The sequence below is a fragment of the Schistocerca gregaria genome, chromosome 8 (genome assembly GCF_023897955.1).
Source record: "Schistocerca gregaria isolate iqSchGreg1 chromosome 8, iqSchGreg1.2, whole genome shotgun sequence".
Lineage (NCBI taxonomy): Eukaryota > Metazoa > Arthropoda > Insecta > Orthoptera > Acrididae > Schistocerca > Schistocerca gregaria.
The window spans coordinates 71,239,187-71,266,887 of NC_064927.1; the positions used below are offsets into that span (position 1 = coordinate 71,239,187).

At 41.6% G+C, this 27,701-nt stretch overlaps 1 protein-coding gene across 1 annotated transcript in view; it reads right to left on the minus strand.

Annotated features, from left to right (window-relative positions):
- The window catches only part of LOC126284254 (cytochrome P450 6k1-like), a 68,617-nt gene that overhangs the window by 20,521 nt on the left and 20,395 nt on the right, over positions 1–27,701 (minus strand). Inside the window, exons 3-6 of the mRNA XM_049983055.1 lie at positions 26,519–26,757; positions 14,355–14,617; positions 8,345–8,526; positions 68–289 (exon numbers count right to left, since the gene is read on the minus strand). Coding sequence (XP_049839012.1) covers positions 68–289; positions 8,345–8,526; positions 14,355–14,617; positions 26,519–26,757 — 906 coding nt within the window. The remainder of the gene's footprint in view (positions 1–67; positions 290–8,344; positions 8,527–14,354; positions 14,618–26,518; positions 26,758–27,701) is intronic.

A 27,701-nucleotide genomic window follows, 5' to 3' on the forward strand; every position in this document is an offset into this window, starting at 1 on the left:
CCCCGAATTTGGCTCAAGCTTGCATACGACATAGCAAAAAAGCGGAAAAAGCTACGTAATAACTCACCAGACACGACGTTGTCCAGGTAGGACATTTCCGCTACAGCGTCGTACGTGATGCTGCCGCCGTGGCGCTCCAGCACAGAGTCTATCTCCCGCTGCACATTTCTTTGGATGTCCTCGTGCAGCGCCAGCTCGTATAAGCTGGAGCTAATTGTAGTAGTCGAGGTCTCGAACCCCGCGATGAAGAATCCAAAAGATTCTGCTGCTAGGTCGTCCATTGGAAAATCTGCAGTGCCGTAAGATCGTTTTGATGTTAGTGGCAAAGACAAAAAACAACGGCCGTTTACTGAACCTACGAAGTACACATTTTAGTTTATTGTCACAAACTGATATTGCTGTTGTTGTGCTCTTCATTCCAAAAACTGGTACTAACGTGCCTCTTCGTCTCCGAGTAACTACTGCAACCTACATCCTTCTGAATCTGCTTACTGAATTCATCTGCTAGTCACCCTTTACGATTGTTAACCCCCTGCCCCCACACTTTCCTCCAATACTAAATTGGCGACCCCTTGATGTATTAATGTGTCCTATCAAACGATCCCTTGTTCTAGTCAGTTTGTGCCACACATTTCTTTTTTCCCGAGTTCTGCTTCGTATTCATTCATTAGTTACGTGATCTACCCATCTAATCTTCACCACATTTCAAAAGCTTCTATTTCTTTCTTATCTAACCGCTTTATTGCCCGTCTTTCACTTCCATACATAACCACACTCCAGACAAAAACCTTCAGAAAAGACTTCCTAACACTTAAATCTATATTCGATGTTAACAAATTTCTCCTCTTCATAAATGCTTTTCTCGCCATTGTCGCTCTGCATTCCATATCTTCACTCAAGTAGCAGAACTCACCTACTACTTTAAGAGTCTCGTTTCCTAATCTATTACTCTCATGACCATCTGATTAATTCGACTACATTCTATTACACTTGTTTTGCTTTTGTGGATGTTCATCTTATTTCCTCCTTTCAAGACACTGCCCATTCCGTTCAACACCTGTTCCACGTCCTTTGCTGTCTCTGCGGGATTACGATGTCATCGTCAAACCTCAAAGTTTTTTTTCTCCTCTGGTTACTTTAATTCCTATTCCAAATTTTTTATGTGGTTTCATTTACTGCTTGCTTAACGCACTGATTGAATAAAATCGGGGACATGTTACAATCCTATCTCACTCCCTTCAATGCCCACCGGCTCTTATAACCACCACCTGGTTTCTCTACAAGTTATAAATAGCCTTCCGTTCCCTGTATTTTACCCCTGCTACCTTCAGAATTTCAAAGAATTCCGCACAACATTGTCAAAAGCTTTCTCTACGTCTAGTAAAGCTATGAAAGTAGGTTTGCCCTCGCTCAACCCATCTTCTAAGAGAAGTTGTAGGCTATTTTGTCCGTCTCATACATCTTGTGCACCAAATGGAATGGTTTATCATAGCTTGCTTTCCCAAGGCTATCAGTAGATCTGACGGAATGTCCTCTAATCCAGCGACCTTGTTTGGATTTAGATGTTCCAGTGCTCTGACAAGTTCTCCTTATAGTATCATATCTATGTCCCCTTTCTGCAATACCGCCCTCAAAGGTCTTGTCTTTTTACCTATTGGATCCTCTGCTGCCTTAATTATTTCATCTCTCAAAGCTACCCGTTCATCTTCTACTGTATACCTTTCCCCTGTTAACTGTTGCGTAATGCTTCCTCTGTAACTCTCCATAACCTCCCGTTGTTTCAACTTATCCACGTCCCATCTCATTAATTTCCTACCTTTTCGTAATTTCTTCAGTTTTAATCTAAACTTCATAACCACATGCACCCCTGGAAATTTTTCACAATTTAAAATTGGGCCCGTAATCTCTGTCTTACCATTATATTACTCAATCTGTCTCCATGTCTCTTCCAGATATACAACCATCTGTAGTGATTCTTAAACGAGTTGCTAGATTCTACCAGACAGCTTCCACTTCCATTCCTTTCCAGTCCATATTATCGTATTATTTCCCCTTCTGTATCTTTTCCTACCGTCGAAGTCCAGTCCACTATCACAATTAAATTTTTGCTGCCTTAACGATCTGAATAATTTCTTTTAGCTCATCATGTATTTCTTCACTCTCTTCATCTGCGGAGGTGGTCGGCATACAGACTTCTACTACTGTGGTGGGTGGAAGCTTAGTGTGTCTCTTTCCAACGATAATGCGTTCACTATGCTGTTCATAGTAGCTAACCCACATGCCTGTTTTCTTATTCATTTAAAACCTACACCTGTAGTACTCGTATTTGGTTTTGTACCCATGATCCTCGAATCACCTGATCAGAAGCCCTGTCATACTGCCACCGAACTTCACTAATCCCCACTATATCTAAATTCAATCTACTCATTTCCCATTTTAGATTTTCTAACCTGCCTGCACGATTACAGGATGTAACATTCCACACTCTGATCCGTAGAATACAGTTTTGTTTCTCCTGATGATAACATCCTCTTGAGTAGTCCCCGCCCGGAGATCCGAATGGGAGACTATTTTACCTCCAGAATATTTTACGCAGGAGGATGCCATCATTATTTAATCATACAGTAGAGCAGCATGTCCTCAGGAAAATTGCGGCTATAGTTTCCCCTTCGTTTCATCTGTTCGCAGTACCAGCACAGTAATACGATTACGGTTTATGTTACAAGGCCAGATCAGTCAATCACCCAGACCGTTGCCCGTGCAACCGAAAAGGCTGCCGCCCTTCTGCGAGAAACTCATGTTTCTGTGGCTTCTCAACAGAGGTCCCTCCATTGTGGTTGCATCTGTGCTACGGCTATCTGTATAGCTGAGGCACGAAAGCCACCCCACCGACGAAAAGGTCGAGGTTTATAAAAAAATGGCTCTGAGCACTATGGGACTTAACTTCTGAGTCATCAGTCCCCTAGAACTTAAAACTACTTAAACCTAACTAACCTAAGAACATCACACACATCCATGCCCGAGGCAGGATTCGAACCTGCGACCGTAGAAGTCGTGCTGTTCTAGACAGTAGCGCCTAGAACCGCTCGGCCACCACGACCGGCGGTCGAAGTTTATAAATTAATTTAATGTCGTAATATTACGTTGGACCTCTTTTCTGTCTAGAAGGGTTAGTTTTCTTTCTACGCTGACACACTGTGGTATTATTCCTTTTTCGGAAATGATGTGGGCTATATTTGCAAAGAATATTGTTTTTATTCAGTTAAAATTCGGAAACCAGTTCTATTCGCTTTTTCCTTCCAGAATATTTATTTGAGTAACACACTAAGAATAGAAATCTGATCACATTAGAAAATAGCGAGCAAGCAGAAAGAGATAAATTTATGATTTTACCATACTAAGGTCACGTTTCCCACTAAATAAGTCGTTGGTTTCGAAAAACTAGGCTACATATTGGCTTCAGGACAGTGAGCGATGTAAGATCACGTCATATACATATGTTAACAGAAATATAACATGTCAGGTATATATAAAATAGTATGTAGTGAATGTGATAATTTTATATTTGGCATAGAGGGAGAAACTGCAAAACAAGATTTAGAGAACATATTAATCTCACTGGAGTCAGTCACTCAGCATCCACTGTTCATTTGAGGGAATACAAGCATCCAGCTAATGACAGAAATAAAAAACATCACCATTCTTCGTAAAGCAGAACAAGGCAGATATTTAAATATTATATGTGTGTGTGTTTGTGTGTGTATGTGTGATGAAACAACCGCACAAAATACTTAATGAGCAAACGGAGTTTCAGAGTAAGAAGTATATACCAAAGTTCAACAGTGTTTCAGCCAAAGAAGCTGGACTTGGAGTCTCTCCATACCCTACAAGCAAAGTTGTCTAATTTGACATGATATGTTGGATTATTTTGCAATTTCATACCGGTTATACATTCCACATTCATATACCATCTGCTCAGAGGTTGTATTTTACATATATAAACGTATACCACAGGTGTGTAAGACATAAATAACAGAAGACAGGTAATGTAAACTCCTCGACTTGTCAGTTCCGTGATTACAATATATGACAGTAATGTCATACGTGGTCAAGACTCGTCACTACCTAAGGTCTGACAGCAATAACACAACCGACAACCTGTGTTCTATATGATAGGAGTGGTTTCATATCCTGTCACATTAACTGACGCACACATGTGATTGTTTTAGAGATACATAACGTATGTAGCCTTATATTTCTGCTATTATATATACAGTCACCATGATGTACAACTCGATGTACATACAGTGGTCGGTTCCTCTGTATCAGTCGCCACTTGTGTTGCGTTACACACTCGAATAGCAATTTGGCAAATAAACATTTTAAGTGCAGCCCATGATGTTCTGAATACATCCTTCAATAAATATCTTAAGGCTCCTGGGCACCCAAGCATTCAACATTTTTAGCGTGAGCTAATGCTGTTTTCCGCTCTTTTGTAAACTTACAAATGTTGTCATAAAAAAGTATAAATCTCTTATAATCTTTGGTTCCGACTGTAATGGAGGGTTTGTCGTTTTCGAGTGTTTTTATGGATTCATGAATTTCTCACTCTGTTGGTGGGAAATTTCTAGTATAGCTGAAAATTCTGATTTGACTGTTTTAACTTGACAGTTTTTGATAATAATTCATAATATTCCTTCTTATTTGATCTTATTTTATCATTTTTTCAGTCAAATATTTGGTTTTTGCTATTCTTTAAGTAAGTTTAGTAAAAAGTTCTTGTTTATTTAGTGGGTTTTTCTTGTATGTCTTAAATTTGAGATGTTTCAAATGTTGTTTTGACTTGTTGTCTGAATTTTTCGAAGCGATCTTTTTTTAGCATCTCCATTTTTGAGTTCTTTGTTCTAATCGTTCTTTGCAATCCTCATTGTTCCATTTCTTCTTTTTGTTATTTTCGAATGCTAATGTTTTCTCTGCCGCTTTAGTGACCTCTACCCGGAGCTCATGCTAATCACATTTTTAGTTGCCTCAGTTATTTCTGTAACTTTCTCTATACACTGAATTGACAAAAGTCATGGGATAACGACATGCACATGTATAGATTGCGGGAGTATCGTGTGTACAAGGTATGAAAGGGCAATTCATTGGCGTAGCTGCCATTTGCACTCAGGTGATCCACGTGAATAGGTGTCCGACGTGATTAATGGTTTCTGGAGCTATGCGCATGGGACATTCCATATCGGAAATCGTTAGGGAATTCAACATTTCGAGGTCCACAGTGACAACAGTGTGCTGATGATACCAAATTTCAGGCATTACCTCTCTCCACGTACTACGCAGTGGCCGACGGCCTTCACTTAACGACCAAGAGCAGCGGCATTTGCATAGAGGTGTCAGTGATAACAGACAAGTAACGCTGCGTGAAATAACAGCGGAAACTAATGTGGGATCAAAACGAGCGTAGCCGTTAGGACAATGCGGTGAAATGTGGTTTCATTGGGCTACGACAGGAGGCGAGTGGCTTTGCTAACAGCACGACACCGACTGCAGCGCCTCTCCTGGGCCCCTGAACATATGGTTAAACCCTAGACGACTGGAAAACCGTGCCCTGGTCATATGAGTCCCGATTTCAGTTGGTAAGAGCTGATGGTACGGTTCGAGTGTGGCGCAGATGCCACGAAGCCATGCACCCAAGCTGTCAACAAAGCTCACACATGTAAGCTGAATGTGGCTCCATGATGGTGCAATGGACAGGGTTCTCTGGCTGGGAGTGGTGGCGTGCTCCTGTAATCCAGCGACCTGGAGGCTGGGTGTAATGGATAGTCTGAGGATCAGAGTTCTGTTTCACGGCATCCTGTGGATCTGGCGTCCGCACTGAGATCGCCATCAATATGGTCGCTTAAGAGGCGTCTTGTGCGACTAGGTTAGCTAAGGAGGGGTGCACCGGGCCAGGCAGGAAACTGAACAGCCATAAGCCCCGTGGCAGTTAGCAGAGGGATAGCGTAGATGTCGAAGTGCACCGTTCATTGAATGGTAATGTTTATTTTCGGCTCCTTGGAGACCATTTGCAGCCAACAGAGATGGAATTTTTACGGGTCACGATGCGCCAGCTGACCAGGCCACAATGGTTGGCTGCAGACTCCTAACTGAGGTACGAGCATATGGGACTGGTTCCCAAATATGTGAGTGGCTCGAAGACTTCTTAAGTAATAGAACCCAGTACGTTGTCCTCGATGTTGAGTGTTCATCGGAGGTGAGGGTATCATCTGGAGTGCCCCAGGGAACTGTGGTAGGTCCGCTGTTGTTTTCTATCTACATACATGATATTTTGGATATGGTGGATAGCAATGTGAAGCTGTTTGCTGATGATGCTGTGGTGTACGGGAAGGTGTCGTAGTTGAGTGACTGTTGGAGGATACAAGATGACTTGGACAGGATTTGTGATTGGTGTAAAGAATGGCAGCAAACTCTAAATATAGATAAATGTAAATTAATGTACAAGAATAGGAAAACGAATCCCGTAATATTTGAATACGCCATTAGTAGTGTAGCGCTTGACACACTCACGTCGATTAAATATTTGGGCGTAACATTGCAGAGCGATATGAAGTGGAACAAGCATGTAATGACACTGGTGGGGAAGGCGGATAGTCGTCTTCGGTTAATTGGTACGATTTTGGGAAGATGTGGTTCATCTGTAAAGGAGATCTCTTATAAAACACTAATACTACCTATTCTTGAGTACTGCTCGAGAGTTTGGGATCCCTATCAGGTCGGATTGAGGGAGGACATAGAAACAATTCAGAGGCGGGGTGCTAGATTTGTTACTGGTTGGTTTGATCATCACGCGAGTGTTACGGAAATGCTTCAGGAACTCGGGTGGGAGTCTCTGGAGGAAAGGAGGCGTTCTTTTCGTGAATCGCTACTGAGGAAATTTAGAGAACCAACATTTGAGGCTGACTGCAGTACAATTTTACTGCAGCCAACTTATATTTCGCGGAAAGACCACAAAGATAGATAAGAGAGATTAGGGCTCGTACAGAGGCATATAGGCACTCATTTTTCCCTCGTTCTTTTTGGGAGTGGAACAGGGAGAGAAGATGCTAGTTGTGGTACGAGGTACCCTCAGCTACGCACCGTATGGTGGACCGCGGAGTATGTATGTAGATGTAGATTGGTTTGAAGAACACTCTGGGCAGTTAGAGCGAATCATTTGGCCACCCAGATTACCCCACATTAATCCAAGCGAACATTTGTGGGACATAATCGAGACATCAATTTGTGCACAAAGTCCTGCAGCGTTAACACTTTCGCAGTTATGGACCGCTATAGAGGCAACATGCCTCAGTATTTCTGCAAGGATCTCCGAAAGAATTGTTGAGTCTATGCCACGTCGAGTTGTTGCAATGCTCCGGAAAAAACGAGATAAGACACGTCATTAGGTGGTATCCCAGGACCCTTTGTCACCTCTGCGTATATATGTTTGTAATATTGGTTCTACTAAAGTTGTATGTGATTAGTTTCTGAAGTTTCTCTTTTCGTTTTAGGTGGATGGAATCGTATGTTAACATTTGAGAGATAATGGTCTGACTCCAATTCCTAATTTGTATACTCTGTATCGGTAAGTTGTATTTTTAAATTGTGGCTAATCCTAATCATACAACACACTACAGAAAAGTAAATTGTATGAGGCATTACATAAAACAGAAACTAATCATAAAATGAGTTATTTAATCCCACTTGCTGAATCATTTTCCCAACAGGTTCGCATAACACAGCACAATCAAAAGTTACGATAGACATGCCACCATACGAAAATCAATCATCCGAAAGTCATGCTATATTAACAATGAGTTATGGATACATGGATTCAAGTCTGGGAATGCGCTTCATGATTTTAAGATTACAATCTTATAAATAATAATAAAATTCCCTTGGTTGTGCCAAATTACCCCAACCACCTCTACACATATGAATCATAATTCTTATGAAACGCCGGCCGCGGTCGTCGAGCGGTTCTAGTCGCTCAGTCCGGAACCGCGCGACTGCTACGGTCGAAGGTTCGAATCCTGCCACGGGCATGGATGTATGTGATGTCCTTAGGTTAGTTAGGTTTAAGTAGTTCTAAGTTCTAGGGGACTGATGACCACAGATGTTAAGTCTCATGGTGCTCAGAACCATCTTATGAAATAGTTTGTAAGGATATAGGACCTATTTTTCTTTATATTGTGTTAACCGCAAGAATCTCGCTGTCATTATTTCGCCATCTTCGCATCACCACGATATAAATGTGCGTGTTATTCATTGTACACTTACGTGCTACATTAAAAGCGAAATAACTCACAAGTTTTCTCTGTATTGTTTCCATTTTGCATTTTGTCTCCATCGACGAATCCTTTATTTTTCAGTTGCATGAGGAGGTCTATAAAATCATTCCTGGTCACATTCTTCTTCTCCCTGTACTCCACATTGTCTGCTATCATTTTCCGAAAGAAGCTGCTGACTTCCGTGAAGCCACCTTTGATCCTGGAACGCAGAAATGCTTGATATTAATTACTTTAAGCATCCTCTAACATACAAAATGCGGTGAACATCTGATTAATGCAGTTCATTTGACGTGCTACGGTCATTTAGTTGTCAATTCAGTTAGTCGCTCAGTCAAGAAAAGGAAACAAAAAAAATCCTTGTTATGTGCTTCCATACAATATGCTCTAATTGCACAACACCTACTTTATCTGTACGAATTGAAATTCAAGAGAAATTTTTTAGGAGAAATTGTTGTTGTTGTTGTCTTCAGTCCTGAGACTGGTTTGATGCAGCTCTCCATGCTACTCTATCCTGTGCAAGCTGCTTCATCTCCCAGTACCTACTGCAACCTACATCCTTCTGAATCTGCTTAGTGTACTCATCTCTCGGTCTCCCTCTACGATTTTTACCCTCCACGCTGCCCTCCAATGCTAAATTTGTGATCCCTTGATGCCTCAAAACATGTCCTACCAACCGATCCCTTCTTCTAGTCAAGTTGTGCCACAAACTTCTCTTCTCCCCAATCCTATTCAATACCTCCTCATTAGTTACGTGATCTATCCACCTTATCTTCAGTATTCTTCTGTAGCACCACATTTCGAAAGCTTCTATTCTCTTCTTGTCCAAACTACTTTCGTCCATGTTTCACTTCCATACATGGCTACACTCCAAACAAATACTTTCAGAAACGACTTCCTGATGTATAAATCTATATTCGATGTTAACAAATTTCTCTGCTTCAGAAACGCTTTCCTTGCCATTGCCAGTCTACATTTTATATCCTCTCTACTTCGACCATCATCAGTTATTTTACTTCCTAAATAGCAAAACTCCTTTACTACTTTAAGTGTCTCATTTCCTAATCTAATTCCCTCAGCATCACCCGATTTAATTTGACTACATTCCATTATCCTCGTTTTGCTTTTGTTAATGTTCATCTTATATCCTCCTTTCAAGACACTGTCCATTCCGTTCAACTGCTCTTCCAAGTCCTTTGCCGTCTCTTCTTAAACCAAGTGTTAGCTATGATTAAGTTGTGCTCTGTGCAAAATTCTACTAGGCGGCTTCCTCTTTCATTTCTTAGCCCCAATCCATATTCACCTACTATGTTTCCTTCTCTCCCTTTTCCTACACTCGAATTCCAGTCACCCATTACTATTAAATTTTCGTCTCCCTTCACTATCTGAATAATTTCTTTTATTTCATCGTACATTTCTTCAATTTCTTCGTGTTTACAGTGTGCAAATAAACAGAGCCTTAAACCCTGTGGTTATATGCAGAAGAAGCATCTGGAGAAATTAATCGATTCACCATCAACTTCCTATGAATATTGTTTCTCTTTACTTTCTGTGATGTAGAAAAATTTCGAGCTCCTATAAGAAATATATAAATATGTTCATTCCTTCATACGTTCCACTCAGTATTTACAACAAAATAGTATAAAATAAAATACAAAGTGGTAGGACAACTTAACGTAAATAATGTAATCCACGAAAAATGAAACGGCTCTGACTGTATCTAAACTCTCTGGGTAGCCATAATGTCCTAATATCTAATATCATTTTCACCTAAATGAAAAGTGTCATTGATGGTTTTCATGTATGTGGATTTCTGCACAATGAAGGATGTGCAGCGCCTGTAACAAATACAAACGCAAAACACTTTGACGCGCCAAAATCAGTTTTTTTTTTAAATCAAGGGACGAGTTAACTTGCCGATGAAATTCACATTGTTTGCAGATGACAAGCTATCAGTGCAGGACACCATACAGTTGATCCAGCAAAACCATATACTGTAAAATCGCGGTAAAAACCAAACGTACAAAAACTTCCTTAAGGCCTCAGTTTGTTAGATCAGTTATAAACTATAATATGTTCACTTTCTACAGTCTTCAGTAAACAAAAACTTATTGATGATGGCACAGAGGTGCGGAAACATGTTTCGGTAAAAAGAAAAAACAGTGTTTCCATAAAGGCGGAATCTATATCCTATAAACGAACGATGCATATTTAGCCAGAAAGATACAAATAAACATTGGTAGTATTGCATTGTGTTGTGTTTAACGTTAAAAATACATAGTTATGCAAACCAGTGTAGGCTTAGGCCAGAACAACAGCGTTAAACGAAGAAATAACCCAAAAGTGTAAAAGCAGACGGAGTTTCCAGATGCGAGCGAAAAGGCAGGCATGAAATATCGTAAGTAAAAATCAATATCTATTGCAACGATCTAGTTTCCGTTCTAAGATGCAACTCAAATTGTAAATAGGATTCATTACAAACCATTGATAATGTTTTATTTTAATAAAACCTGGCGCGGTTGGTGACAAAAACACGAATTTTCATGTAGTTGCAAAGACGTCAAAACACAATAACTGTAAAATAACAAAGGACAATATGGCCACACACATGAAAAATACTTCTTTGGGACGTAAGGAATCATAAGATTTGTATTCTCCCATTTTGCGATACGGTTATTAATACAAAGTCAAATAGGGTTAATGCAAGAGTAGATTCAATAATGAATAAGAAAATAAGAACACGGGTAAGCTGCACGTTATCGTAGCCAACATAGACATGCAGCTCACACTTCTTTCAGTAGTATAAGATTATATACGAAATAGCTCCGCAGATGATGAAGAAATATAAGATGAGATAAAAGAAATTATTCAGATAGTTCAGGAATACGACCATTTTAATTGTGATAGGAGACTGGAATTTGATAGTAGGGGAAGGAAGAGAAGAAAAAACAGTAGGTAAATACGCACTCGGAGAAAGAAATATCTTAAGTAAAAATCAATATCTATTGTAACGAAGTAGTTTCCGTTCCAGAATGCAACTCAAACTGTAAATAGCCACCCGCTAGAATTCCGCACAGCGCATAATTTTATCATCGATAACACTTGGTTTAAGAATTACGAAGGAAGGTTGTGTACTTCGAAGAGACATGGAGACAAAGGAAAGTTTCAGATTGAGTATATAATGGTAACACAGAAATTTCGGAGCCAGATTTTAAACTTTTTGACGTTTCCATGGGCACATGTGGACTCTTAAGCGCAGTTTATTGGTTATGAAGCATAGATTAAAATTGAAGAAACTGCAAAAAGGTAGGCAATTAAGGAGATGGGGCACAGATAGACTGAAACAACGGTAGCCTGTGGAAAGTTTCAGAGGACGCATTAGGTTACAGTTGACTGTAACAGGGGAAAGGTATACATTATAAGACGAATGGGTAGTAGAAAAAAGACAAGACATTTTAGAAGGCCTTCGATGTCACAGGAGAAGTTAAAAAAGGAAAGGGGAGAATATAACAATGCAGCAAATCAGACAGTCGAAAGGGAATACAAAATTTTAAAAAATTGTAAGAATGTGGGAAATGGCTAAGCAGGAATTCCTAGAGGACACGTGTAAGGATTTTGTTGCATATTTCACTAGGGAAAAGATAGATACTGTCTACCGGTAAACTTAAGATGAAAGATGGAAGGAATATATAGCGGGTCTATACAAGGGAAATGAACTTGAGGGCAGTGTTAAAGTGTAAGTAGGCTATTTAGGTTTTTTTATTGGTAACGCCGCCGCCACGTAGCGCTCTGTATAAAAGTCACTGGCTGTGCCGTGTGCAGTCTGTGGCTTGTTTGCATTGTTGTCTGCCATTGTAGTGTTGGGCAGCGGCAGCTGGATGCTAACAGCGCGTAGCGTTGCGCAGTTGGAGGTGAGCCGCCAGCGGTGGTAGACATGGGGAGAGAGATGGCAGAGTTTTGAAATTTGTAAGAATTGGTGTCATGAACTGATATATATATTATGACTATTAAGGTAAATACATTGTTTGTTCTCTATTAAAATCTTTCATTTGCTAACTATCTCTATCAGTAGTTAGTGACTTCCGTAGTTTGAATTGTTTATTTAGCTGGCAGTAGTGGCGCTCGCTGTATTGCAGTAGTTCGAGTAACGAAGATTTTTGGTGAGGTAAGTGATTTGTGAAAGGTATAGGTTAATGTTAGTCAGGGCCATTATTTTGTAGGGATTTTTGAAAGTCAGATTGCGTTGCGCTAAAAATATTGTGTGTCAGTTTAAGCACAGTCGTGTATAATTGTTCAAAGGGGAGGTTTCAACAGAAAGGGAAGAAGACGTAGAAGAAGATATGTAAAATATGAAGCAGTACTGAAAGAGCACTAAAACACCTAAGTTTGAACAAGGCCGGTGGATAAGATGACATTTGGCCTTGGAAGAGCCAGCCATAATGAAACTATATATAATATAATATAAGAGACAGACGAAACAGCCGACAAATTCTCTCAGAAGATGTGTCAAGGAAAGGCGAAACTACTTCTGTATAATTAGTCGACATAGAGAAAGTTTTTGACAGCGTTGTGTGGAATATTCTCTTTGAAATTCTGAAGGTAGCAGGAGTAAAATACAGGAAACGAAAGGCTATTTATAACTTGTACAGAAACCAGACGTCAGTTTGGGCTCGAAAGATAAGCAGTTGTTGAGAAGGGAGAGAGGGTTGTTACATGTCAACAATTTCATTCAGTCAGTACACTGAGCAAACAGTAAAGGAAACGAAATAAAAATTTGGAGTAAGGATTAAAGTGCGCGAAGAAAAGTTTGAGGTTCGCCAATGATATATCAATTCTGTCAGGCACCAAAGGACTTCGAAAGCAGTGGAATGGATTGGACAGTGTCTTGAAGGCAAGGCGTGAGATGAACATCAACAAAAAGAGAACAAGTGTAATAGAATGTAGTCGAATAAAATCAGGTGGTGTTGAGGAAATTGGATTATGAAACGAGACTCTGAAAGTACTATGTGAGTTTTGCTATTTGGGTAGCAAAATAAAGGCTGATGGCCGATGTATAGAATATGAAATGCAGAGCAACACTAGCAAGAAAAGGGTTTCTGCAGAAGAGAAATTTGCTAATGTCGAAGATAGATTTAATTTTAGGAAATATTTTCTGAAGGAATTTATCTGGAGTGTGGTCGTGTACGGAAGTGAAAGATGGGTAATAAAGGGTTTAGAGCAGAAAGGAACAGAAGCTTTTGAAAAGTGGTGCTACAGAAGAATGATGAAGATTATATGGGTAGATCACGTAACTAATGAAGGGATACGAAACAGAACTGGGGAAAAGAGAAATCTGTAGCACAACTAGATGAGAAGAAGGAATCGTTTGGTTGAACACATTCTGCGATATTAAGAAGTCACGAATTTAGTACTGGAGGGATTTGTGGGGCGGGGGGGAGGGGGGGGGGGGTCAAAAATCGTGAGAAAGACAAAGAGATGAATACACAAAGCAGATTGAGAAGGATGTATGTTGGAATAGTTATTTGGAGATAAAGAGGCTTGCAAAGGATGGAGTAGCACCGAGAGCCGCATCAAACCATTCTTCGGACTGAAGGCCACAACAACAACAACAACAACAACAACAACATAGTTACAAAATAACAGTTCGGATTGTTCCCTTTAATTGTACTGCGAAAAATTTCTTCTTGCCAAATTTCATGTTTCTAGACCAACAGAAAGAACCCTATAGGTTTTTATGAGTGAATATGCGAGTATGAAGATATGTTACATAAATGGCCGTATCTTTTGACTGTAATGAGTTACATTTTCACTTTTTTACGTCACGAATGATCCGCAGACCCCAGCCTGTCATATAAATTTCAACTCGAATTGTCTACTCGTTCCTGAGAATAAGGGCTGTGAACAGTCAGACAGACGGCAAAGTGATCCTATAAGGTTTCCGTTTTTATGGACCGATGTACGAAACCCTAAAAACGTAACTGTTGAAGTGTTTACATAATATTGTGACTTATGGGAAGGCGCGCAACTTGCCTGAGTAGGTGCGCGAGGTGGGGGCTCATGAAGTTGAGCCTGGCGCTGAGGCTGGCCTTGAGTCCCGGCGCGAACACCCTGCGGCCCCAGTCGCGGAACACGGCGTCCGGGTTGCGCTGGCAGTCCGAGTCGACGCCGAAGCCTACCGACACGATGACGTCAGTGTTGTAGCGCGCCGCCAGCTCGCGCACCTCCAAGGGGCTTCCCCGGCTCGCCGACTCCGCCGCCACGTGGGCCAGCTCTCGGCCGCACTGCTGGATCATCTGCCGGGCAGGCGTCGCTTTTAATCTGCGTTTCACAGCACTCAGCAAGAATTCAGTCTCAAACAATGCAGGGAGAATCAAAACATATGTTTGTACACGCTCTTCTCACAACTCCATCCAGTTGACAGCAGCGATTTCGTGCTAAGGATATGATTAAGTTTTACACTACTGGCCATTAAAATTGCTACACCAAGAAGAAATGGAGATGATAAACGGGTATTCCCCCCCATGAACCATGGACCTTGCCGTTGGTGGGTTGGCTTGCGTGCCTCAGCGATACAGATAGCCGTACCGTACGTACAACCACAACGGAGGGGTGTCTGTTGAGAGGCCAGACAAACGTGTGGTTCCTGAAGAGGGGCAGCAGCCTTTTCAGTAGTTGCAGGGATGATTGACTCATCTGGCCTTGTAACACTAACCAAAATGGCCATGTTGTTACGGTACTGCGAACAGCTGAAAGCAAGGGCAAACTACAGCGGTAATTTTTCCCGAGGGCTTGCAGCTCTACTGTATGATTAAAGGATGATGGCGTCCTCTTGGGTAAAATATTCCGGAGGTAATATAGTCCCCCATTCGGATCTCCGGGCGGGGACTACTCAAGAGGATGTCGTTATCAGGAGAAAGAAAGCTGGCGTTCTACAGATTGGAGCGTGGAATGTCAGATCCCTCAATCGGACAGGTAGGTTAGAAAATTTAAAAAGGGAAATGGATAGGTTAAAGTTAGACATAGTGGGACTTAGTGAAGTTCGGTGGCAGGAGGAACAAGACATTTGGTCAGGTGACAACAGGGTTATAGACACATAATCAAATAGGGGTAATGCATGAGTAGGTTTAATAATGAATAGGAAAATAGGAATGCGGGTAAGCTACTACAAACAGCATAGTGAACGCATTATTGTGGCCAAGATAGATACGAAGCCCACACCTACTACAGTAGTACAAGTTTATATGCCAACTAGCTCTGCAGATGACGGAGAAATTGAAGAAATGTATGATCAAATAAAAGAAATTATTCAGATAGTGGAGGGAGACGAAAATTTAATAGTCATGGGTGACTGGAATTCGAGTGTAGGAAAAGGGAGAGAAGGAAACGTAGTAGGTGGATATGGATTGGGGCTAAGAAATGTAAGAGGAAGCCGCCTGGTAGAATTTTGCACAGAGCATAACTTAATCATAGCTAACACTTGGTTTAAGAATCATGAAAGAAGGTTGTATACATGGAAGAACCCTGGAGATACTAAAAGGTATCAGATAGATTATATAATGGTAAGACAGAGATTTAGGAACCAGATTTTAAATTGTAAGACATTTCCAGGGGCTGATGTAGACTCTGACCACAATCTATTGGTTATGACCTGTAGATTAAAACTGAAAAAACTGCAAAAAGGCGGAAATTTAAGGAAATGGGACCTGGATAAACTGACTAAACCAGAGGTTGTACAGAGGTTAAGGGAGAGCGTAAGGGAACAATTGACAGGAATGGGGGAAAGAAATACAGTAGTAGAAGAATGGGTAGCTTTGAGGGATGAAGTAGTGAAAGCAGCAGAGGAACAAGTAGGTAAAAAGACGAGGGCTAGTAGAAATCCTTGGGTAACAGAAGGAATATTGAATTTAATTGATGAAAGGAGAAAATATAAAAATGCAGTAAATGAAGCAGGCAAAAAGGAATACAAACGTCTCAAAAATGAGATAGACAGGAAATGCAAAATAGCTAAGCAGGGATGGCTAGAGGACAAATGTAAGGATGTAGAGGCTTATCTCACAATGGGTAAGATAGATACTGCCTACAGGAAAATTAAAGAGACCTTTGGAGAAAATAGAACCACTTGTATGAACATCAAGAGCTCAGATGGAAACCCAGTTCTAAGCAAAGAAGGGAAAGCAGAAAGTTGAAGGAGTATATAGAGGGTCTATACAAGGGCGATGTACTTGAGGACAATATTATGGAAATGGAAGAGGATGCAGATGAAGATGAAATGGGAGATACGATACTGCGTGAAGAATTTGACAGAGCACTGAAAGACCTGACTCGAAACAAGGCCCCCGGAGTAGACAGCATTCCATTAGAACTACTGACGGCTTAGGGAGAGCCAGTCCTGACAAAACTCTCCCATCTGGTGAGCAAGATGTATGAAACAGGCGAAATACCCTCAGACTTCAAGAAGAATATAATAATTCCAATCCCAAAGAAAGCAGGTGTTGACAGATGTGAAAATTACCGAAATATCAGTTTAATAAGCCACACCTGCAAAATACTGACACGAATTCTTTACAGACGAATGGAAAAGCTAGTAGATGCCGACCTCGGGGAAGATCAGTTTGGATTTCGTAGAAACACTGGAACACGTGAGGCAATACTGACCTTACGCCTTATCTTAGAAGAAAGATTAATGAAAGGCAAACCTACGTTTGTAGCATTTGTAGACTTAGAGAAAGCTTTTGACAATGTTGACTGGAATATTTTTCAAATTCTAAAGGTGGCAGGGGTAAAATACAGGGAGTGAAAGGCTATTTACAATTTGTACAGAAACCAGGTGGCAATTATAAGAGTCGAGGTGCATGAAAGGGAGGCAGTGGTTGGGAAGGGAGTGAGATAGGGTTGTAGCCTATCCCGATGTTATTCAATCTGTATATTGAGAAGCAGTAAAGGAAACAAAACAGAATTTCGGAGTAGGTATTAAAGTCCATGGAGAATAAATAAAAACTTTGAGGTTTGCCATGACATTGTAATTCTGTCAGAGACAGCAAAGGACTTGGAAGACCAGTTGAATGGAATGGACAGTGTCTTGAAAGGAGGATATAAGGTGAACATCAACAAAAGCAAAACGAGGATAATGGAATGTAGTCGAATTAAGTCGGGTGATGCTGAGGGAATTAGATTAGGAAATGAGACACTTAAATTAGTAAAGGAGTTTTGCTATTTGGGGAGCAAAATAACAGATGATGGTCGAAGTAGAGAGGATATAAAATGTAGACTGGCAATGGCAAGGAAAGCGTTTCTGAAGAAGAGAAATTTGTTAACATGGAGTATAGATTTAAGTGTCAGGAAGACATTTCTGAAAGTAGTTGTATGGAGTGTAGTCATGTATGGAAGTGAAACATGGACGATAAATAGTTTGGACAAGAAGAGAATAGTAGCTTTCGAAATGTGGTGCTACAGAATAATGCTGAAGATTAGATGGGTAGATCACATAACTAATGAGGAAGTATTGAATAGGATTGGGGAGAAGAGAAGTTTGTGGCACAACTTGACCAGAAGAAGGGATCGGTTGGTAGGACATATTCTGAGGCATCAAGGCATCACCAATTTAGTATTGGAGGGCAGTGTGGAGGGTAAAAACCGTAGAGGGAGACCAAGAGATGACTACACTAAGCAGATCAGAAGGATGTAGGTTGCAGTAGGTACTGTGAGATGAAGAAGCTTGCACAGGATAGAGTAGCATGGAGAGCTGCATCAAACCAGTCTCAGGACTGAAGACCACAACAACAACAAACGGGTATTCATTCGACAAATGTATTATACTAGAACTGACATGTGATTACATTTTGACGCAATTTGGGTGCATAGATCCTGAGAAATCAGTACCCAGAACAACCAACTCTGGCCATAATAACGGCCTTGGTACACCTGGGCATTGAGTCAAACAGAGCTTCTACGGTAGGGAGACTCAAAGACGTCAGAGAAAAAGACGGAAGGCTTGATGTAGATGCACAATTCGTAGTAGTTAATATGCTGTTGCCGCACGGAACAAACTTGTTGGAAGCTGCATGATGAAAAAGTCTCACATGGACGATCTTATTGTGTCAATGGCACAAGAAGTAGCCACTTTCGGCGCTGTAGCACGTTGTAAGCATCAGAGCAAACGGACTGAACTGTCAAATAAGTATCAAAACGTATTCCATACATTTATAACTAAAATATGTCCCATAATCTGTACGAATTTGACAATGACAGTTTTTCTGTAGGTGCATTATAGACGTCAAATAAAACTAGACTTTCCTTGAGAACGGAAGTATAACCGAAACAGCTGTCGTAATGAAAAATATCAAACCTATTGCAGCTAGTCTGGACCTATTCTTTTCAACAAAGAGTTTAACAATTCAAGATCTCAGATGTTGTGAGATGGATGAACTTTCAGAAACGTATCTTAATATTGCTGTGAGTATACGCTAATTTGTTAAAATGGCTGTACACCTAATTTTACGTCACACTGCGCAAGCTGAGAAGTATGCTCCGAAGAAAAGGTGATGCTATTGCTACTGATTTAGTCAACTACATGTGGTAAATTCAAGATATCCCATATATGAGAAGTGCAATCTCTATTTAAAAAGGGGGAGAATATTTTAAGAAGAGTGGAATTATTTATAACAGAAGTAAGTGAAACGAGGATACAAGAAAATTTTTAAGAGCGGGTAACCTAAACGAAAAAGTAAAAAAAAATCTCGAAATGGGAGGGTCATTTAGACCGTAAGGATTGGAAAAGACTCCAGATAATGGTTCAAATGGTTGAAATGGCTCTGAGCACTATGGGACTTAACTTGTGAGGTCATCAGTCAGCTAGAACTTAGAACTACTTAAACCTGACTAACCTAAGGACACCACACACATCCATGCCCGAGGCAGGATTCGAACCTGCGACCGTAGCGGTCGCGCGGTTCCAGACTGTAGCGCCTAGAACCTCTCGGCCACTTCGGCCGACCAACTGAGTTTTGCTTTGAATACAGCCTATAACATTAGTTGCCTTTGAGATTGGACTGATCCCACGTTAGTCAAGAATGCCTTCAAGAGGACAAAGAAGTCATTATGAACATCGCGCAGAGCTTGAACGCGGTCGTGTAATAGGGCTGCGAGAGGCTGGATGTTCCTTCTGCGATAGTGAACAGACACTTGAAAGGAATGTGGCCACTGCACATGATTGCTGGCAGTAGTGACCACGAGAACTTCCGGTCGCAAGGAGATCGTTGTAGAAGAGGAATGCTGATTGGCAGACGATATTTCTGACGCCTTGAGCTGAAGGAGTAATGGAAGAGACCGAAAGATATACCCCTTCACGTCCGGCGTGGAGAGGCGCAGTTCCGTTGTCGCTCTTGGAGCGAGAACAAGTCTCTCCTCAGTACTTCAGTGGGAGAGCACCTCTGTCCAGAGCGAATCGAAGTGCAACTCTATATTGAGTCCTTGCGATTAAGCGTTGTTCACTGTGTTGGCCGACACACTTATTGAGCGGTGTAAACGGACAGAGCTATAGTTAAACGCCTTCGAGCTAATTTTTGAGTGGCATTGCGGTGTACCACGCCAATAGCTGGACTGGGGCGAATAGGAATCCTTGACTTCATCAAGGTGTAGGGAGAGTTTGATCGGCGAAGGTCAATCCAGCTAGAACGAGTTATCTTATTTGTCAGCAGCGAGCGGCGCAGACAGCAGTCATTGCAGCTTAAGGTATTATGCGCTACAGCTATTGCTAGCCCCATATTTCCTCCACAACAGTACACTTCACTGCATTACACACGCGACAGCCTCGAGCGTACCTAGCAACATTCTAAAGAATAATTATTCAAGTTGAGTAGGCCCCTCTCTCAGCCATTCTGCCAAGTTAATAACAATCTTAAACTTTGTATAGAAATTTTATTAGCGAATCCTATCCTTGAGAGGTAACTTCACATTCCGAAAAGAACCAGGGTATAACTTGTTCAATTCATAACTAAAAGTGCCATTGTGATTTCTCAGAATTTTTGCAAAATAATATTCGTTAGTTTCATGATTTTCTTATACTAACTAGCACTACTCCAGTACCCAAGTATCCCACTAGTTACGTAAGAAATTTTGTGAATTTTTGTGTCATTTCCTTACAGCAGACGACTCCAGAAGATATTTATTACTGGAAGTTTTTCAGACATTTCCCTTTAGAACGTTAGGAGCGTCTGTCTGACTTCTGTAGTAGTGTGGGGGTGGAAATTGCATCTTGCAGGAGCCACAGGGTAAAGGGTACATCTCAGATTAATCCGTTGCGCAAAATAACAGAATAGCAGATCAACCCCACACACACACAATATGTTGCCTAAACAAATGTATTCCCTAAATTTCATTACTCTACATAAATTATTTTTTGGCGTTGCGCTTTTTTTTGCGAAAGTGTATATAAGCGTGGCAGTCAGTCTTTTTTTTTTACGCATTACTGTACCGTGGGGCGCGCCATATCAAATAATAACATTAAATTACGATTTTCTGCGTCAGATCAACTATTGAGTGCTATGAAAAATGAAATGTAGACATCCAAAAGTGACTTGAAATCTCATTCTTCTTCATTCTGAAGGAGATCTTGTAGCCGCCAGAATAAGTATCCCTCACACTCTGGATCAGACCCATGTGGCTGCAACATTGCTTTTCACCAATTAATTTTTTTCATACCTTTTCTTTCGAAAAATTTGTAATTACAAGACATAAAAACGCGATTGCCAGAATTTTGTACCTATTGCCGTCTATACTGACTTTTTCGGAATGATATAAAGGAGTTCCAAAATCCGTAAAAGTGCTACAGTAAACTATTGCCTAAAAGCGACCCAAAGCGCAACGTATTGTTGGCGGGGCACAGTGGAGACAGCTGGTGAAGTCCGTCGGCCGTGGCTTCTGGCCTGTGGAACATGCACCGCACACCGCACTCCTGGGTCCTCGGATATAGTGCGGAAATCTGGCGATTTTGGCCACACGAGAAGGGAGTGAGGCTCCGGGACGATCTGTGGGGATCCGTCACAAATACCCGTGGACCCGGACCACGGTTCTGGTTCGAAGCAGAAATCCACTCGTGTGTTGCCTGCCAGTTAACAACAGACTTGCGGATCCCGATAAGGGACATGCGCATGAGTCGCCCACGTGGTTATCATTTCGCTTATCTTCGCAGACATCTAACAATAGGAAGGTCACGCGCGCGATGCTAGGTGACATTCGTGTACCGGTGTGCGACTCGCTCTCCTTTATTTGCTCTTCACACTTCTGCCTTTTATTTTCGGCTTGCTTTATGACCACTCGGTTTCTACTTTGATTATAACATGGTTGTCCATTCACACTGTCAACATTTCTCTGGCGGCTGCCGCCGGCGTCGGCTGCCTGATACCCGTGTCTTCGCTGCTCTGGACGAACTCGTGGATCCCCATTGCCATTTCACTACTCGAGACCACACGCAGGTCCGTTGCCTTCACGCAGTTACAAAATATGTTACTATCGAGTAAGGTGGAAGAGAAAGACAGTGATACATTTCTAGACTCGAAATATTCTCGATTTGCTTCCTATGATTACACTCTCCATTGCTTGAAGAGTATGACTAAACTTTATGTCTGCTTATCACTTTTAACGTCCATACTCGGTAAATACCACCTAACCAAGGAGGAAGGATGATGGATCATTGGGACATGCAGTCTACAGGAAACGTACTCTCACCGATTTGTACTTACAGGCTAATAGTTGTCATCATCCGGCTGAGCGTGAAGGAGTACTTCGTACCTTGGTACACAGAGCACATGTCGTTTCTGACGCTGAGACTTTGCCAGCTGAGCTGTCCCATTTTGAAGTTACATTTCGTCAAAATGGTTATAGTGATAAACAGACTGAACGTGCGTTGCGCTATCGACCAACTGTACAGCGGGTGATTGATGATAATTCGGAGTCAATACCTAAGTCTGCTGCCTTTTTGCCTTACGTAGGAAACACGTCCAACAAGATCGGTAGTATTTTACGGAAATACGATGTGAAATGTGTTTTCCGACCTCCATCTAAAATTAGAGCACTTTTCAGTTCCGTTAAGGATGATCTTGGACTGCGTAAGGCGGGTGTATATTGTATTCCTTGTAGCTGCGGCATGGCATATATTGGTCAAACTATCAGGACCGTGGAGGACCGATGTACTGAGCATAAACGGCACACACGGTTACAGCAGCCAAGTAGATCTGCTATTGCTGAACATTGCTTAGATACTGGTCACCCCACATTATATAATAACACCGAGATATTTGCATGCACGTCCAGCTATTGGGACAGTGTTATTAGGGAGGCAGTTCAGATTAAATTAGAGAGCAACCTCGTTAACAGGGATGGAGGTTTCTGTTTAAACTCTGTTTGGAATCCGGCTCTCTCCCTTGTCAAAAAAACAGAGGGACAGAGTCAATGCTACCTCACCTGCGAATTCATAGCCTCACTATCGATAGCTCTGGCTCTGGTTATCTTTGGTGGCACTGGTGTTCAGTGTGTGTCTTATCTTTCCTGCCTCAGTCCGAGAACAGAGGTTTTAAATTTTTCATGTACGCCGCCTGTCAGTTGCAGCTTGCCTTGGAAATGGTGGGGTGTTCTCCCGCCGAAATATCGGCGTTCGCTGAAAGTGTTATCTGGCTGAATTCCCGGAAGTTGTTTGAAAGTTGTATACGCCAGGAGAAACTCAGGTCTCAAAATGTGCTATGTGCTATTGCCGAACAAAGAGAGATAGTTAAGTGACGGACTATGATGCAGTATGGAAATACGTGAGGCTAATGTTCCCAGGACGTACTGATCTCCTCTTTAAATATTTCGTACCAGGAAAGAAAAAAAGTGTCTATTATATTCGATAATGACCGATGTTAGTATCGAATCCATAGTTTTCGGGGATTCTCGACTTATTACCAATGGTCCCCCTGACTTTGCACCTCTAGAGGAAGGGGACGGAGGGGGGGGGGGGAAGGGGCAGTGATATACAGTACGTCTCTGCAACACCTGAAGAAGCTTCTACCAAAGCTGGTACAAACATAACTTATAACTTGCTATTCGCACACATTTCTGTGGCCTCGACTACCCCTGGGAATGGTGGCTGGGACGAGAAGGAGTTACATATAAAAACGTTTGACAACAAGCCGTTGGGATTTCTTTCTTGACAAGAAATATTTTAAAAGTATGAAGCGCATATTGTGTTGTTCAGTGCGTCAACCAGGTCTCGAAAATGAGCACTGCCACGACGCAACAGTTTTGTCCTTATCTTTTGATGGCACACTGCTGAAGATCAAAGTGTCACTTAACCCAATCTCCAGAATCGTATGGTGTAAAACAGCGCTGGGAACCGGACAGCTCCCTCACAGGATTCAGATGACACTACAGGGAAAAATTGGCTACAGATACCTGAGAAATATGTAAGATATATGCGAAATATAAACATATGTGACGTATGCACAAAGAGGCGAAGCCGCACGCAAAATGCTAGTGTAGATGTAAACACTACTCCTTTCTACGATTTTGCCTACGAGGAACAACGTGAAGAGCTCTGATGACCAAGTGATCCACTGGATTTACGACTACACGATTTTCATTTATCCAGTTGATACTCTTCTTCTGGCCACGGTCTCTTGTGATTTGTATTAAATACGTCATCTTTCCCATCTATACACCGAAAACGGCTTCCATGTTCTTACAAAAGCTGTGATGACTAAATCAATACATTGATACCGTTAGGTTTCGTTGATATTTCAGTGTAAATTAAAGGAATGATGTTAGCAGGTTCTTATATCACTCGCTCCATATTACTGCAGTATGACTTTCCAGAGTTGAAGTCGTGTCTAAATAGGTGCTTGAAGACGTACTACTAACGCTGTTCTAGCTAACACGGCATTTCTTCGCAATTGCTAAATAAGTATAGGTACTACGTATACATCCTAACTCCTTCTCCACCCTTTATGTCCATCACCTGTTCCCCTTCTCTCTGTCCATCCATACCCCTACCTTAATCTCCTCTTCTCCCTCCCTCTGTCCATCACCTCCTCCCCTTCTCTCAGTCCACCTGCTCCTCCTATACTCTCTTCATCTCCTCTTTTACCCTCTCTCTGTCCATCAACACCCCCTCTTCTGTCTGTACATCCCTACAGCCACCTCTCTCTTCATCACCTTCCCTCCCTCTGTCCATCACCTACTCTCCTTCTCTCAGTCGTTTACCTCCTCTTCGTCTACCTTCATCTGCGCTTCTGCCCTCTTTCTGTCCATCACCTCTTTTCTGTTCTCTCAGTCCATCAACTCCTCCTATTCTCTCTTCAACTCAACTTCATCTCTCTCTCTGTCTATCGACTCTTCCCCTTCTCTCTGTCCATTCCGTCCTCCTCTCTTCATCTCCTCCTGTCACTTTGCTCTCTCTGTCCTTCAATTCCTCCTCTCTGTGCATCCATTCGTTCTCTCTTCATTTCCTCTTCTCCCCTGTCAATTCTTTCCTCCTTTTCTCTATTCATCTCCTCTCTCTGTCCATCACCTCCTGCAATTCTCTCTGCCCATCCCTCCTCCTCTTCACTCTTCTGCACTCTCTATGTCCATAACCTTCTTCCTCTCTCTATCCATCTCTCCTCCTCTTCTCTCTTCATCTCCTCTTCTGCCCTTTCTCTGTCAATCATCACCTCTCCTTCTCCCTGTCCATCCATAACTTCTCTTCATTTCTTCTTCACCTCCCTCTCTCTCCATCTCCTACTCCCCTTTGTGTATCCAGTCCTTCTCTTCCCTATTCGTCTCCTTTCTATCCAGCACTTCCCCCTTCTCTCTATCCATCTTCTCTTCCCCTCTTTTTCACCTTGACTCCCATTTATTGTTATTTCAAACCCTTATTGAGAATTAAAGTCGCTTAAAATGAATGTATAACTTAGTTGGGATCATTGGTACATGGGGTATGAGGGAGACCTCTACAGCTGCTGGAACTGTGAGGATAGTAGCTTCAATGACAGAATTTCACATAGTTTTAATTTTTGAATGCATAGGATTGCAAAGTTTCAGACGATTCAGATTCTGTTGTAATATTCTAATCATAATCCGAAAATCGATAAATATCTTTCCTGTTTTCTGTTGAAACCACTGCGAGCAAGAAAACAAAGCAACACATTGTTGTATACACAACTTTTGTTTATATTACATATTAGGAGAGAGAACACATATGGGAACATCAATCGGGTGTACTACCTACTACAGTAGTGAAACCTGACTGCGAGAAAGAAAACGAAACCGTATATTTTCACAGCACAACATTCTTTTTTCTTGCAGACAGTTTTAACAAAAAATATGCAGATCTTGTATTAAAAACCATACATTCTATGTCCTTCTAAAAACTTATTAGAGTATCGTCTGCAAATCTGACGAAAATCAGTCCATTTAAAATGTGCTCAGATCACACACAGGACAATTACAGAGATCTCAGACTAACGGTTAATTAAAAAATTAAAATTGAAACATTTTTGTTACGTTATAACATTCAGTTAGAAAGTAATGCTTTTTGCAGGAAAATCATAAACCAAGATCAATAGTGCAGTAATACTATCGTTAAACCATTTTTATAAGTCTAGCATTTATATCATCATCCGTGGATGCTGACTCAGTTTTACAGAATAAGAGACGAATATGTAACACACACGTGAAATTCTTCCGGGTTATATGGCCATGGTCCATGGAATACTTCTATTCCTAACGTTTCGTCCAATACTACGTCATACCTCTGAGGATGTGCAACGTAGTATTGAACGAAACGTTAGGAATAGAAGTATTCCATGGACCACGGCCATATAACCCGGAAGAATTATCAACAGCAGTACCATCCGGACGTGAAAGCCTTCATTATATGACACACGTGGAAGCTTGATCATGGTCCTAAATTCAACTGCTGGTGTGTGGCGGTGTGCAATGGTAAGTGATGAGGACGAAATGAACGGTAACAAGTAAATTGCTGAAACACTTCTCGAGATTTTTGTTAATAACGTTTTACCATTGTTTGTATACATTAAAAATGTCCAGCCGGAAGTTTATTAGAGCGTCGTGTAAAAGCTTGAAATAAATCGGTCAAGAACTTCTGAGTGTTTCTGGTAGGATCATTAAACAACGTCCTGTGTTTATGCAGTGATGTGGGTACACGTCAGTGTTCAGCTCACCTGGAACATGCCCTTCAGTTTGGCTGAGGTGAACGCGGGGCTCAGCTTGACCCTGCGGCGGCGCCACTCGTGAGAGGGCAGGAAGAACAGCTGACGGTTGAGCGGCTCTCCGTCGTCCAAGTAGACCCCGCGCTCGTGGAACGCAGCAAAGTCCTTTATCAGCATTCGTCGAATAAGCTCAGGATCCCTCACGAGCAGCACAGGACGGAGTATCGAGTAGAACCCAATAAATCGTTTGCCTGAAACAATGCAACTGTGTGACTACCAACCAGGTCGGACCACTTTTGTTACTTCTAGTGCTGATATACACGGTGAAAAATGAACATCGACTGGGCTGGGACACACAACAAACCGCGATCATACTGTGTTTTGGCGAGGTGGAAAACTGTTTTTCATCAAGATATTTGTGATAAAACCGGCTATACTTGCGTGTGCATCACTACACGTCAACATAATACGGGAAATCAGAGTGCTGGCCACGAAAAACTATGACAAGCTACAACAAAAAAGGGATCTGTAAATTTCACATTCATCAAATGTAAAGTGCAAAATAAAAAGGAAACCCACTGATGATGGCACAGTGGTGCCGAAACATGTTTGGGTGTTAAAGAAAAACGGTGTTTTGCATAACTGGCGGACCTCAAATACAAAATATTTTTAACTGCAAACACGGCCAATACAAGGAGCTGCACATCAAAATGATGAATATGCAGTCACGTTAATGTGGCCACCCGTCAAAAGCCTGTATAACCATCTTTTGCATCGATGACCGCTGTGAAACGTGCTGGAAGAGAGTCAGTGAATGTATTTGGCAGGTCGCTTGTATGCCACGTAAAATGAATAACTCTAAGATATTTTGGGTCAACTCCAGCGTCATCCACAAACCTGTATTAATCGACAAGTGCAACAGGCATGGAACCCCACACCACAACAAAAAGCATGCATGACTGCAAGCTTGTACTCAACATTCTGGCTTACATTAACCCGTGATCTTGCAATGGTAATCACGTAAATATGATTCCTAGACAAATGTATTCCCAAAATTTCATTATTCTACATTAACTGCCGGCCGCTGTGGACGAGCGGTTCTAGGCGATTCAGTCCGGAACCGCGCAGGTTCGAGCCCTGCCTCGGGCGTGGCAGTGTGTGATATCCTTAGGTTACTTGGGTTTAAGTAGTTCTA